Source organism: Rhinatrema bivittatum, chromosome 19, assembly GCF_901001135.1.
Source record: "Rhinatrema bivittatum chromosome 19, aRhiBiv1.1, whole genome shotgun sequence".
NCBI lineage: Eukaryota > Metazoa > Chordata > Amphibia > Gymnophiona > Rhinatrematidae > Rhinatrema > Rhinatrema bivittatum.
The window spans coordinates 19,339,777-19,354,710 of NC_042633.1; the positions used below are offsets into that span (position 1 = coordinate 19,339,777).

The window sequence follows — 14,934 nt, forward strand, 5'->3', positions numbered from 1 at the left end:
GCTTCCGGATCGGAGCGACTAGGGAAGTGGGCGAGTTCTAATCCCTGCTCTGAATATGAGTTAGGCGGTGGGGTGGGTGCAGATCGTGGTTCTTGCATGCAGCAGCTTGGGGGCAGGGAGGAGCTGCTCTCTGGAACTGGTCCCCAGACTCAGCTGGCAGCGTCCCAAACTGCACTCACACACACACACACACACACACACACACACACACACGTGGCATTATAAGTCAAAGCCAGAGGCAGAACACGACCCAAGCCAGAGAGAGTCCAAGAGCCCGGCCAGCAAAGCAGCCAAGCCATCTCCCAGCTACACTGGCAAAATCAAACGTAGAGCACAGATCCATCCGGCCCAGCTGTCTGCCTGCGGGTCAACAGCCCTTTTTTCTCTACCTCTCTCTGAAGCGGTAAGTGCTGGTCTCTTACGGCAGGCAGAGGTAAATATAACCCCCACCCCAGTCATGCATGTGCCAGGAAGGCTTGTGAGAGACGGGAGATTCAGTTACTAGGGTGCCCATCACACTCCGGCAGAAAGATCTGTAGCTTCCTCAGCTTCGTTCAGGGCTTTACCCCTCACTGCCCTACTGCTGAGGATCCTCTGTGCCCCTCCCGGGCTCTACCCCTCACTCCCCCCTCCCCCTGAGGATCCTCTGTGCCCCTCCCGGGCTCTACCCCTCACTCCCCCCTCCCCCTGAGGATCCTCTGTGCTGCTCCTGGGCTTTACCCCTCACTCCCCCACCCCTGAGGATCCTCTGTGCCCCTCCCGGGCTCTACCCCTCACTCCCCCCTCCCCCTGAGGATCCTCTGTGCTGCTCCTGGGCTTTACTCCTCACTCCCCCACCCCTGAGGATCCTCTGTGCCCCTCCCGGGCTTTACCCCTCACTCCCCCACCCCTGAGGATCCTCTGTGCCCCTCCCAGGCTTTACCCCTCACTCCCCCACCCCTGAGGATCCTCTGTGCTTATCCCAGGCTTTACCCCTCACTCCCACACCCCTGAGGATCCTCTGTGCCCCTCCCGGGCTTTACCCCTCACTCCCCCACCCCTGAGGATCCTCTGTGCCCCTCCCAGGCTTTACCTCTCACTCCCCCACCCCTGAGGATCCTCTGTGCCCCTCCCAGGCTTTACCTCTCACTCCCCCACCCCTGAGGATCCTCTGTGCCCCTCCCAGGCTTTACCCCTCACTCCCCCACCCCTGAGGATCCTCTGTGCTTATCCCAGGCTTTACCCCTCACTCCCCCACCCCTGAGGATCCTCTGTGCCCCTCCCGGGCTCTACCCCTCACTCCCCCCTCCCCCTGAGGATCCTCTGTGCTGCTCCTGGGCTTTACCCCTCACTCCCCCACCCCTGAGGATCCTCTGTGCCCCTCCCAGGCTTTACCCCTCACTCCCCCACCCCTGAGGATCCTCTGTGCTTATCCCAGGCTTTTCCCCTCACTCCCCCACCCCTGAGGATCCTCTGTGCTTATCCCAGGCTTTTCCCCTCACTCCCCCACCCCTGAGGATCCTCTGTGCCCCTCCCAGGCTTTACCCCTCACTCCCCCACCCCTGAGGATCCTCTGTGCTTATCCCAGGCTTTACCCCTCACTCCCCCACCCCTGAGGATCCCTCTGTGCCCCTCCCAGGCTTTACCCCTCACTCCCCCACCCCTGAGGATCCTCTGTGCCCCTCCCAGGCTTTACGGGTGAGACCTTGTGGCTGCCAATTTAGATCGCCCTCCGTTTGCCAGCTGAGCTCGCTTACTTTCCACTTAGCTCCTGCTGAAAGAAGCTGACATTGGACGCTGGGGCTGTGTTTGGCTGCTCACTCGTGCCTTTAGCGACAGCATCAGGAGGTGGCTTGAGGGAGAGAGAGATGTACAGCCCAAGGCCTTTCTTTTCCATGTCCTCTCTGTGAAAAATAAAATAAGTTGAAGCAGCGAGCAGGGGGCAGGTATTTTCTGGGGTGAGGGTGGGGTTAAGGAAGGAAGGGACGCGCTTACACAGGTATCACCCATTCAGATCACTGTCACACACTGGCTTAAGCCGTAACACATCCTGAGCTTCCTCCGCCATTGAGTCTAGGCAGTAACCAAGTGAAAGAAAAACTGCTAAGAAGCAACTACCATCCTGCAAAGCTTTCTTAAGCAGCTCTCCTGCATTTTTCCCTGGGGAAGCCATGATGGGAGCGGGAGAGGAGTGGCAGTCGGCCTCACCTTACACAGAAGGGGATTCCAAACCCCCCCCCCTGGTCAGTAACCATAGATGTGCTTTCTGTTTTTGTATTCATATTGTTCCCCGGCCATGATGATCTCTCCCAGGCAAAGCTTGCCCGACACCTCCTTCTCCCATTCTCTCCATCCCCACCTCACCCATAGCCTCAGTCTTTTTATCTCAGCCCAGCTCTCACATTCAGCTCAGGGCCCAAAGAATTACCTCATGCATAGTTTGGTGCAGGTACACCCCGCGCCCCCCCCGTCCACCCCATGTTGGTTAGTGGATATCACGTTATGGTGATGCTCACTCAGGCCTATTCCCATGCTCCCTCCCAAACCTGTAGACAATGGCCCTAGACTCAACCCATCTAGGGCAGGAGCCCAAGTAAAGTACTGGACATATCCCACTTCTGACACCTTCAGAAACTCTTTTGACTGGCCCATGCTTAATCTTATATGGCAATCTGTAAGGAGCAGAGACATAGTGACCTTGTGTGACTGGCCTTGTACAGTGCTGAATGCTATTATCAAGGGTCCTTCGGCCTGCACAGAAATTCCGGGTACCTAATACCTCTACAAGGTCAAGGAGATGATGGGTCATGGGGACCCCAGCTGCCACCACGTGAAGATGCACTTTGATGTAATATTGGGATTTCCCTCTATTGTTAGACTTCTCTTTCATCCCCTCCCATGCTCAACGTGAGTCCTCTCTCCAACCAGGCAGAAAGGGTAGACAATGAACCTGAACTCTGGCCTTGAGGTGGCCGAGGTGCTGCAGGACATGATGCAGCTCACTGCCCAGAACCTGACCCGCATGGAGGTGGCGGATCAGTACCGGATCGTCAAAGAGCTCGGCAAGGGCAAATATGGGAAGGTGTCACTGGTGACGCACCGCCAGAGAGGTAATGCCAAGGGGACTGAGAGGGAGAGGGGGACCAGGAGAGAAGAAGTAAGGATGGCGAATAGAGAGGGTAAAAGAGAAGGTTGGAGGAATGGGGAGAGGGAGGACAAGAAAGAGAGGTTGTAAGAGAAAAAAGGAGGGAGAGTCAGAGAGAGGAGGTGAAGGAGAGAAGAAGGATGAGGAAGAGAGAGAGTGGGAAAAGGGAGGGGAGAGGGAGGGAAGGAGGGAGGAACAGGGAGGGAGGGCAAGAGAGACAGAGAACAGGATGGGAAATGGCAACTGAGACCAAGAAAGACAGAAAGACTGGGGAGGGAGAGAGGGAGCACATTTATTTATTTATTTAGGGCTTTTTTATACCGACATTCATGATACCAATCATATCATATTGGTTTACAAGAAACAATGGTGCAAAACATTAACATCAACATGAACAATAGGTGAAGAGAGAACAAGTGAACAAAAGTTACAATAAAACAGGGGCACATGAACTGGGAGGAGGAAGAGCCAGAGACATGGCTAACACAGAAATAAATAATATCTAGTCAAATAAATATTCAGGATTATAATAAAACATGTACACAGGACTGGATTATTTCAAAAATGTAAATATCATATACTCAGGGCTGTAATAATATCATATGTTCCTGACACCTGTGATGTGTGTGTCCCCCCCCCCCCCCCTCTATTTATCTCTTTATTCTGCAGGCACCCCCATGGCGCTGAAGCTCCTACCCAAATCCAGCACCGACCTACGTGGCTTCCTGTACGAGTACTGCGTGGCCCTCCTCCTCTCATCCCACCCCAACATTGTCGGAATGTTCGGGATTGCCTTTGAGTCTGGGACCCACTATGGTTTCCTCTATGAGGCTGCCCTGCAGAGCGACCTCATCTCCATCATCAAACCCAGGGTGAGTATGGGGGGGCCCCAGTCCCCCGCAGTGATCCAGGAGCCCCAAGGAGGCCAGCAACTAGCCTCAGATTGATGGGAATCTCCTACTAGCTCCCTACGTTGGAACCAGCAGCTACTGGGCTATGGGTACCATGAATCTTCAATGCCCATTGTAATTCCCCTCCCCACATCATTTAGTGCCTGTGCTGCAACAGTCTTTGTCCAGGGTCATCGACCCGCTGCTCCTTCTAGAGTCCAGTATGTACAGCACCACAAGTCTGGTTGCTGAGCTAGTTGCTGTTGTTGGGGATTGGCTGAGACGCACTTTCCTTGGGGGGGGGGGGGGGGGGGAAGGGGCGGGAGCGGGATTGGCTGAGAATGCTGCCTCAGAAGTATACTCGGCCCTGGCCAATCCAAGAAGCAAAATGCACCCAAATAGAATTGATTGAATCTATCCCCTGCCTCAGACTGCTGGAGGCATGTGGTGACCAAAAGTAGGATGGGCCATCTTGAACATGCAGCAACCCCACTGCCATATTATCTGGGGTCATGACTGCCAATGGAGTTGAGTGGCGGGCTGAACCATTCCCTCTGTCGTTACGAAAGAAGCCACTCACAGTAGCCTCTTCCCCTTTGTCCTCTCCCAGGAAGGGATCTCAGAGGAGGCCGCCAAGTTGTGCACCAGGCAGCTGGTCAGTGCCCTGGAGTTCATCCACAGCCGTGGGCTGGTCTATCGTGACATGAAGCCGGAGAATGTGCTGCTTTTTGACAAGGACTGCCAGCACATCAAGCTGACGGACTTTGGCCTGACCCGCCCCCAGGGTACCCGGCTGAAGCTAATGGCCGGCGTCATCCCGTACACAGCGCCCGAGCTGAGCAACACCGTCAACACGGATGGGTTGCCCATTGACGCCTCCCTGGACTGCTGGGCCTTTGGGGTCCTCCTTTTCTCCCTCATCACTGGCTACTTCCCCTGGGAGAAGACCCTGCTGTCAGACCCCTTCTTTGATGACTTCGTGGTCTGGCAGGAGACGGGGAGCACTGAGGACCTGTCGAGGCACTGGAGGAAGCTGACCACCGATGCCATGGACATGTTGCAGGAGCTGCTGGCTCTGAAGCCCTCAGAGAGAGGCCCAGTCAGCAAGGCCCTTCAGCACCTGGACCGCCCCTGGAGAGTGGACAACTGGAGAAGCATTGAAGGCCTGTGAGACATGAATAGGCTTTGGGGACTTGCCGTCTGAGCTGAAGGACCCCTGGATACTTCCGTTTCCACTTCGGAAAGTGTAAACAGGCCTGTGGGACTTTTGCTCCTTCCTCCAACCCCAGGGCTAGATTTAAGGAGCGGTGCAAAAGTCTGGCAGATATGGGATGGTTATTATAACTAGTTTATAGTCGCCAACCAGCTCCAGGCTCTCCGAGACTCCCCTTGGGTCTAGGAACCTGTAGTTAATTTAAATGCTAGTAACGAAGAGAACAAGGGGAAATCAGAATCAGAGGCTGGATGACATAAAGTCACCTTATAAGGGCAAAGTGTATACATCAATTTCAGGAATCAATATTTATTTAGCAAGGACTCAGAAAACTTTCAATAATTAAAGTGGCATATCTACACAGTGTATTGGCATCATCCAAATAACAAACATTTCAAGCATATTTATACATACAAGCACCTTCCATATAATAAGCATTAAATGAGTTCATGACCCAAAAAAAGACCATAAAAAAACATTCACACACACACACCCATGAAGTGCTTCCTCACTCACCAATAACATACATCAAACCCATCAAACCTAATCCCACCCAAACCAAATATATTACCTCCACAGTATTATTTTTGAAACATATACATCTAGCGTCCTTTCAAATACTTAAATAATGCAGTATGTAAAGCATCTCTAGGGCTAACAACTCTCAATGCAGGCAAATATCATATCCCAACAACTTCAACTCCAAGTACAATGATGTCACCAGCGTCCTGACAGCGCAGATCCCTTTGCTTTCAGTTGATGACGTCACAAACGTTGTAACATCACAAGCTCCCATTGTTTAAATATTTGAAAGGACGCTAGATGTATATGAAAGGGTGTTAAATATCTATGTTTCAAAAAAGAATACTGTGGGGATAATATATGTTGTAATTATGTGTGTTTTGTGGATCCTTGGGTGCTGTGGAGGTGACCACGCCCACGGGGAGGAGCCCCGTGAGGAGCCACAGCACTGGGCTAGACTCTGTACTACACCAGCACAAGAGTTCTTTTATTAAACAGCTTGAAGAGAGCCACCAGAGGTGGCAGTAGTGAGGCAGTCTCGTAGTTGCAATCTCAGGGACCTTGGCAGAGGGCGCCCTTCTCTCCTAGATGAGGTCAGGAGGTTCCGCAGCAGGTCTCCCAGCGAGGAGATGCTGTGGATGAGACAGACTGAGAGTTAGAGTACTCACTAAGGGCCAGATTTTTAAACTTATGCGCGGGCGTAGATTTGTTCGCGCTGGGTTGCGCGCCAAGCCCAAGGGGACCCCCAATGGCTTTCCCCGTTCCCTCCAAGGCCGAGGCAGGCGTAACTTGCACGCGCCGGCTCGCCATCCCCCGGCACAGGCCGCTGTGCCGGAGGACTCGGGACCGCCCCCGGACCCGCCCCCTTCCTGCTCTTTTTTCGAAGCCCCGGGACATATGCGCGTTCCGGGGCTTGCGCGCACCGCTGAGCCTATGCAAGATAGGCTCGGCGCGCGCAGGGGCAGGCAGGGGCAGCATTTCGGGGGTTACGCACGTATCTTACACTGTCGTAACAATATATTTGGTTTGGGTGGGATTAGGTTTGATGGGTTTGATGTATGTTATTGGTGAGTGAGGAAGTACTTCATGGGTGTGTGTGTGAATGTTTTTTTTATAGTGGTTTTTTGGGTCATGAAATCATTTAATGTTTATTATATGGAAGGTTCTTGTATGTATAAATATTATTTATTTATTTATTTATTTATTTATTTTTCTATACCAGTGTTCGATTTTACATATCATATGCTTGAAAAGTTTGTCATTTGGATGATGCCAATACACTGTGTACAGGTGCTCCGTTAATTATTGAAAGTTCTCTCTGCTAAATAAATATTGATTATTGAAACTGATATATGCACTTTGCCTGTTAGAATATATTAGTGTAGTATACTGGGGAAGTGAGTTTTAATTACACAGGGTTGTGGGTTTTCCATAAAGGCAATCCATGCCACTTTGCATCAGTCGTTTACCCCATCTAATGCAATTTAAATCTGACATCAACTCTTTGGGCTGAAAACACTATACAAGCCAAGTCAAGACATCATTATTTATAACATTGTGGATGAAAATTGTGGACATTTCTTGATTATGTGGAAGATACTTCATTATTTCTTTCAAGTACTTTGATATTGCATCACTTAAAATTTTTTTTAAAAATGACCGATGATTAAACGCTGTGGCAACAATTGGATGTGCCCAGCACACTGAATAATGTGTATTCGTTTAACACATTTTGCCCATATATGATGGTCACTGGCAACTTTGCGCTGATCCTTTGTGTTGAGAACTGATTATGGTATGTGGGTTTCTTCTTTAAAGAAATGTCTGTAATTTAACATTTTTTTCCTGTGGGAGAATCTTGCGACTCTCTTTGTGCCGCAGCACTCTCGTATAACCGCCATCCAATCCACACAGAGGAGACGTGTGCGACTGCTGCTCCGCTGGAGAGGATACCCGCAGGCTTTCCTGCAGGAGCCGCTCTCTTCCTCTGCAGATCGCCCTGGCAGGTTCCTCGCTTCTTCTCAGGAACGAGGGACCCACAGCTCCTCCTTGGACCCAAACGTCCGATGTCGGCCGATGTTTCAGCTGTGTGCCTGCATCGGGCAAAACGATAACTTCAAACTGTTGGTGCCAGACCACGTGTACTCTTTGCTCACTCAGTCATCCCAGGCCCAGCCAGCTGATTCATTAAAATGAACTCTAACGCAAAATAAAGATGCTGAACATTTCTCTACGTAATCTCTTGAGTGATGCCACCAGACTATGCAACTGAAACAAGACCCAGCCTTCAAAAATTGGTCTGTTGATTTTACTTTATTATTGCTTCTAAGAAAACTAAAAAGTCATGGGATAGGGGGCGGTGTCCTTTCGTGGATTACAAACTGGCTAAAAGACAGGAAACAGAGAGTAGGATTAAATGGACAATTTTCTCAGTGGAAGGGAGTGGACAGTGGAGTGCCTCAGGGATCTGTATTGGGACCCTTAATTTTCAATATATTTATAAATGATCTGGAAAGGAATACGAGTGAGGTTATCAAATTTGTGGATGATACAAAATTATTCAGAGTAGTTAAATCACAAGCAGGAGGACCTTGCGAGACTGGAAGATTGGGCATCCAAATCGCAGATGAAATTTAATGTGGATAAGTGCAAGGTGATGCATATAGGGAAAAATAACCCATGCTATAGTTACACAATATTAGGTTCCATATTAGGAGCTATTACCCAGGAAAAAGATCTAGGCATCATAGTGGATAACACATTGAAATCATCAGCTCAGTGTGCTGCAGCAGTCAAAAAAGCAAACAGAATGTTAGGAATTATTAGAAAGGGAATGGTGAATAAAACAGAAAATGTCATAATGCCTCTGTATCGCTCCATGGTGAGACTGCACCTTGAATACTGTGTATAGTTCTGGTCACCGCATCTCAAAAAAGATATAATTGCGATGGAGAAGGTACAGAGATGGGCGACCAAAATGATAAAGGGGAATGGAACAGCTCCCCTATGAGGAACGGCTGAAGAGGTTAGGGCTGTTCAGCTTGGAGAAGAGACGACTGAGGGGGGATATGATGGAGGTCTTTAAAATCATGAGAAGTCTTGAATGAGGAGATGTGACTCGGTTATTTTCACTTTCGAATAATAGAAGGACTAGGGGGCATTCCATGAAGTTAGCAAGTAGCACATTTAAGACTAATCAAAGAAAGTTCTTTTTCACTCAACGCACAATTAAACTCTGGAATTTGTTGCCAGAGGATGTGGTTAGTGCAGTATGTCCTTGGGTTAGGTGAGGAGCTTTTTGTCTTTCTCTGCATTTGAAAAGCATCCCTGTAGGGCAGTCAACAATTCCACATCTTAAAGAAAAGATTATTGAGAATTGCTTCCACCTTTATTTACCTCCTTCCATAACTGAAGTATGGAAGTCACTAAGAGATTCCTTGAGAGTACAGCTGCACAGGACAGTGTGCTAGCAGTCTGAGCCCCCAGTCCTAGAGGTGACAGGCTCAGTATCCCTGCACCCATCCCCTGAGCCCTCCAGTCCTAGAGGTGACAGGCTCTGTATCCCTGCACCCATCCCCTGATCCCTCCAGTCCTAGAGGTGACAGGCTCTGTATCCCTGCACCCGTCCCCTGATCCCTCAAGTCCTAGAGGTGAGAGGCTCTGTATCCCTGCACCCATCCCCTGAGCCCTCCAGTCCTAGAGGTGACAGGCTCTGTATCCCTGCACCCGTCCCCTGAGCCCTCCAGTCCTAGAGGTGACAGCCTCTGTATCCCTGCACCCGTCCCCTGATCCCTCCAGTCCTAGAGGTGACAGGCTCTGTATCCCTGCACTCGTCCCCTGATCCCTCCAGTTCTAGAGGTGACAGGCTCTGTATCCCTGCACCCGTCCCCTGATCCCTCAAGTCCTAGAGGTGAGAGGCTCTGTATCCCTGCACCCATCCCCTGATCCCTCCAGTCCTAGAGGTGACAGGCTCTGTATCCCTGCACCCGTCCCCTGATCCCTCCAGTCCTAGAGGTGACAGGCTCTGTATCCCTGCAGCCATCCCCTGAGCCCTCCAGTCCTAGAGGTGACAGGCTCTGTATCCCTGCTCCCGTCCCCTGATCCCTCCAGTCCTAGAGGTGACAGGCTCTGTATCCCTGCACCCATCCCCTGAGCCCTTCAGTCCTAGAGGTGATAGGCTCTGTATCCCTGCTCCCATCCCCTGATCCCTCCAGTCCTAGAGGTGACAGGCTCTGTATCCCTGCCCCCATCCCCTGATCCCTCCAGTCCTAGAGGTGACAGGCTCTGTATCCCTGCACCCATCCCCTGAGCCCTCCAGTCCTAGAGGTGACAGGCTCTGTATCCCTGCACCCATCTCCTGAGCCCTCCAGTCCTAGAGGTGACAGGCTCTGTATCCCTGCCCCCATCCCCTGATCCCTCCAGTCCTAGAGGTGACAGGCTCTGTATCCCTGCACCCATCCCCTGAGCCCTTCAGTCCTAGAGGTGACAGGCTCTATCCCAGCACCCATCCCCTGATCCCTCCAGTCCTAGAGGTGACAGGCTCTGTATCCCTGCACCCATCCCCTGATCCCTCCAATCCTAGAGGTGACAGGCTCTGTATCCCTGCACCCGTCCCCTGAGCCCTCCAGTCCTAGAGGTGACAGGCTCTGTATCCCTGCTCCCATCCCCTGAGCCCTCCAGTCCTAGAGGTGACAGGCTCTGTATCCCTGCGCCCATCCCCTGAGCCCTCCAGTCCTAGAGATGACAGGCTCTGTATCCCTGCGCCCATCCCCTGAGCCCACCAGTCCTAGAGGTGACAGGCTCTGTATCCCTGCGCCCATCCCCTGATCCCTCCAGTCCTAGAGGTGACAGGCTCTGTATCCCTGCATCCATCCCCTGATCCCTCCAGTCCTAGAGGTGACCGGCTCTGTATCCCTGCCCCCATCCCCTGATCCCCCCAGTCCTAGAGGTGACAGGCTCTGTATCCCTGCGCCCATCCCCTGATCCCTCCAGTCCTAGAGGTGACAGGCTCTGTATCCCTGCGCCCATCCCCTGATCCCTCCAGTCCTAGAGGTGACCGGCTCTGTATCCCTGCACCATCCCCTGATCCCCCCAGTCCTAGAGGTGACAGGCTCTGTATCCCTGCAGCCATCCTCTGATCCCTCCAGTCCTAGAGGTGACAGGCTCTGTATCCCTTCCCCCATCCCCTGATCCCTCCAGTCCTAGAGGTGACAGGCTCTGTATCCCTTCCCCCATCCCCTGATCCCTCCAGTCCTAGAAGTGACAGGCTCTGTATCCCTGCACCCATCCCCTGAGCCCTCCAGTCCTAGAGGTGACAGGCTCTGTATCCCTGCTCCCGTCCCCTGATCCCTCCAGTCCTAGAGGTGACAGGCTCTGTATCCCTGCACCCATGCCCTGAGCCCTCCAGTCCTAGAGGTGACAGGCTCTGTATCCCTGCGCCCATCCCCTGATCCCTCCAGTCCTAGAGGTGACCGGCTCTGTATCCCTGCACCATCCCCTGATCCCCCCAGTCCTAGAGGTGACAGGCTCTGTATCCCTGCAGCCATCCTCTGATCCCTCCAGTCCTAGAGGTGACAGGCTCTGTATCCCTTCCCCCATCCCCTGATCCCTCCAGTCCTAGAGGTGACAGGCTCTGTATCCCTTCCCCCATCCCCTGATCCCTCCAGTCCTAGAAGTGACAGGCTCTGTATCCCTGCACCCATCCCCTGAGCCCTCCAGTCCTAGAGGTGACAGGCTCTGTATCCCTGCTCCCGTCCCCTGATCCCTCCAGTCCTAGAGGTGACAGGCTCTGTATCCCTGCACCCATCCCCTGAGCCCTTCAGTCCTAGAGGTGACAGGCTCTGTATCCCTGCACCCATCCCCTGAGCCCTCCAGTCCTAGAGGTGACAGGCTCTCTATCCCTGCACCCATTCCCTGAGCCCTCCATTAATGTAGTAGTTTTGGTTTGGGGAAGAGGTTGGGGAGGGATATATCACAGGTAAACCCACAAATCCCTGTGGGGGCTCACATGCCTGTGGTATCATTAGCCATGGATACTGCAGGGTCTCCTTATTTTTGCCACATGCTGTTATTGCCATTGGTGAATGTGCATTGGTTCCGGACTCACTGCTCCTGCAGTTCACATCTTAAAGAGGTCAGAGAGCGAACTCCACTGGGAATTCTGACTCTGGGGTGTGGTGGGTTAAGGAATCTCCCCCAGGGAGGTAGTTTCACTCTTGAAGCGCTTATTTCAACACAGGTCTGCAGCAGGACGTCCGTTATGCAGACCCTAAATCAAGTCCTTGTCCCAAGAAATTTGGTAAGGGATGTAATGTAACCTCTACATCTGGGTCATTGGTGATGTGCCTGATTGCAGAGGTTTGGTAAGAGGATTTGTATGTCTCTCTCTGGGAGAGTTTTGAGAGACAGCCACAGTATGAGTGGGTGCATAGTAGGATCAGGAGGAGCCCTGGGCAGGACACTGGAGTGAAGCTGGAGTGGGAGAGCCTTTCTGTCTGCTGCCACCTGGCCAGTCTCCGGCAAGGCCATCTCTCTTAGATTCCTGGGCAGTGCCACAAGCCACCTAGGAGGAAGCATGTGTAACCCCCCTGTACGGCAGGGGTCACCTTTCCAGCCTCGGGGAGAAGGGTAGTTACCCTCCCAAGGTGGGGAAATAAATCTCCAGGGCCGTGAGCTGGGGGCAGGGACAGTATCAGGCTGAGAACCCTCCACACACACAGACCACTCTCCAGGCTTGGGTTGTGCTCCATATAATACCTGGTTTACTGCAGAATCTGCTGAATGAAACATAGTATGGTTTTCGGAAATCTCATAATACCGAAACCTTGCTAATTTCATTAATTGACACTATTCAGAGAGGCTTTGACCAAAATACTTATTTACTTATTTTGTTGGATGTATCGGCAGCATTTGATACTGTCAGTCATGAAGCACTTATTTTAAGATTGAGCGAAATTGGGCTTCAAGAAAAAACTCTTGACTGGTTTAGATCCTTTCTTACCAATAGATCATACGTAGTTAAACTGGGAACAGTAGAATCTGATGTAGTTGACATACATACCGGAGTCCCCCAGGGTTCATCCCTTTCGCCAACATTGTTTAATGTTTATATGGCGCCATTATGTCGATTTTTAGCGGGTATGGGACTGGTACACTATCTGTTTGCAGATGATATTCAGATACTGCTGCCTATAAAAGATTCCTTGGCAGCTACGTTGAAATTATGGGAGGTATATTATAAATCAATAAAACAACTTCTCAATCATATGTCATTGGCATTAAACAACTCCAAAACTGAAATACTGTTTGTCAGTAATAAAATAACAGAGAAAGTAGAGATCGATATTTTAAACTGTCTTCCTACATATAAGATCCAACGGGAGGTTAGAGACTTAGGATGCATTCTTGATTCAGAGCTCAGCATGAAAACTTCAGTGAGGACCATCATAAAAGATGGTTTTTACAAACTACGAGTGCTGAGGAGACTAAAACCATTACTGCATTCAAATGATTTCCGAATTGTGGTTCAGGCATTAATTTTGCCCAAATTAGATTATTGTAATGCATTATGGCTAGGTGTGCCATTATCAACCATTCGCCCGCTGCAATTGTTGCAGAATGCCGCGGCGCGACTCCTAACCGATATAAAGAAATTTGATCATGTTTCCCCAGTACTGATGGGTTTACATTGGTTGCCGGTGCAGGCCCGTATACAATATAAATGTTTAACTTTAATACATAAGGCCATTTATGGCAGGAATTCTGAATGGCTAAATGCCTCACTGCGCATTCATGCTCCAGTACGGAATCTGAGATCTCTTGGGCAGGCCCTGTTAACTATTCCATCACCCAAACTGGCTCATTTGAGCTCAGTGAGGGAAAGATCTTTGTCCTTGGCAGGACCAAAGTTGTGGAACTCTTTGCCTGTTGAGATTCGGTTAGAGGAGAACATCAGTAGCTTTAGGAAGCAAATTAAAACCTGGCTATTTGAAAGGGCTTATGCTAATTAATGCTAATTAATGGACCTTTCTTATTTTACCTTCATAGATTGAGGAGTTACTAGAAGGGCTAAGCAGGGTTAATAGTGAGAAGTCTAGTTGGGTGAGGGTGGAAAGGAGGTTTAATAAGGGGAAGACTAAGAAAGCAGGAGGATGGGATAGAGGATAAATGGTACGACGATAGGGGAAGAAGAGGTGGGGTTCTAGTGTATGGCTGTATTTAAAGTGGTATTTAAAATGCTTTAGTTTAAATTTTATGTGTTGTAAAATGTGTAAGGATTGTTTTAAATGTATTTGAGTGTTGCTACTGCAACTTAATTTATTGTAAACCGCCTTGAAATGAATTTGAAAGTCGGTATATAAAGTGAAATAAATAAATAAATAAATAAATAAATAGCAACAGTCCAGGTAGATGCAGAAATCAAACAGAAATACAGTTCCAGAAAATCTTTAACGCTTCTCCTTATAGCTCCTCTCCATTATAACAGTTTCTTCTTTTAGCAATACAGTAGTTCTGGTGACTTTGTGTCTCTTCTCCCCTCCGTCTTTGCACAACCTAGCTTGGTACTCTCCTCAGTTAGCAAAACAGTTACTCGCATTAATGTCCTGCTGAGCTCTAGGAAAAATCCTTCTGGTGTAGCATCAGGATCTTCCAAGCCCCAAAACAAGTTCCCTCTGACACAGTTTGGCTTCCTGGTCCAGGTAAGTTCCTGTCTCAGTTAAGCACAAGTTTTATCTTTTAACTTCCAACTTCCAGGCTGCATTGCACCCTCTACTTCTTCTCCTCTGGCCTCTGGGGATCTTTAGAGGAAACTCCATGCCCACTCCCACTGCTCCCTTCTGTAATCCTGGGCCAGGATCACAGCTCCATCTTGTCTCTTTCCCTTGCAGTCTGGAGCAGCTTTTATCACTTCTGCTCAATGACTGAGCACCTAAGCATACCTGGGAACTCTCTGGATTTGGCCCAGAGACTCCGGAATTCTAAAATAATTACCGGGTCTCTGGGCCAATACCGGAAATCTCTGGGTGCTGTAGAAAAACCAATCTGCTTGGACCCAGAAATGATGTCATCATCCGGGGCCGCGGGTTAGTTTCCCGTCGTGGCCCCTTTAAAGGCCGAGGAGGCACAAGCATATGTGCACCCAGGAGGAGGCAGGACGCTGGACGGTGGCATCTCCCCTCGGCACA

The 14,934-nt window shown here is 50.4% G+C and overlaps 1 protein-coding gene across 2 annotated transcripts; it reads left to right on the forward strand.

The window, feature by feature from the left end:
- Positions 1 to 250: 250 nt before the first annotated feature.
- On the forward strand, positions 251 to 6,236 carry LOC115080861 (serine/threonine-protein kinase SBK2-like). 2 transcript variants are annotated; one of them, XM_029585316.1, is made up of 4 exons: positions 251 to 403; positions 2,908 to 3,089; positions 3,794 to 3,996; positions 4,625 to 6,236. In XM_029585316.1, exons 2-4 carry the CDS (start codon positions 2,924 to 2,926, stop codon positions 5,183 to 5,185), a joined length of 930 nt encoding a protein of 309 aa, XP_029441176.1. In that variant the 5' UTR covers positions 251 to 403; positions 2,908 to 2,923; the 3' UTR covers positions 5,186 to 6,236. The 2 variants fall into 2 exon arrangements, with proteins under 2 accessions (XP_029441176.1, XP_029441177.1); XM_029585317.1 differs by having other exon boundaries at positions 2,912 to 3,089.
- Positions 6,237 to 14,934: the final 8,698 nt, after the last annotated feature.

Excerpts from the sequence above, each read along its gene's own strand:
- LOC115080861 (XM_029585316.1), top strand. The coding sequence starts at position 2,924 with ATGAACCTGAACTCTGGCCTTGAGGTGGCCGAGGTGCTGCAGGACATG. Across the intron at positions 3,090-3,793 it reads GGTGACGCACCGCCAGAGAG|GCACCCCCATGGCGCTGAAG; the intron begins GTAATGCCAAGG and ends TTTATTCTGCAG. Across the intron at positions 3,997-4,624 it reads TCTCCATCATCAAACCCAGG|GAAGGGATCTCAGAGGAGGC; the intron begins GTGAGTATGGGG and ends GTCCTCTCCCAG.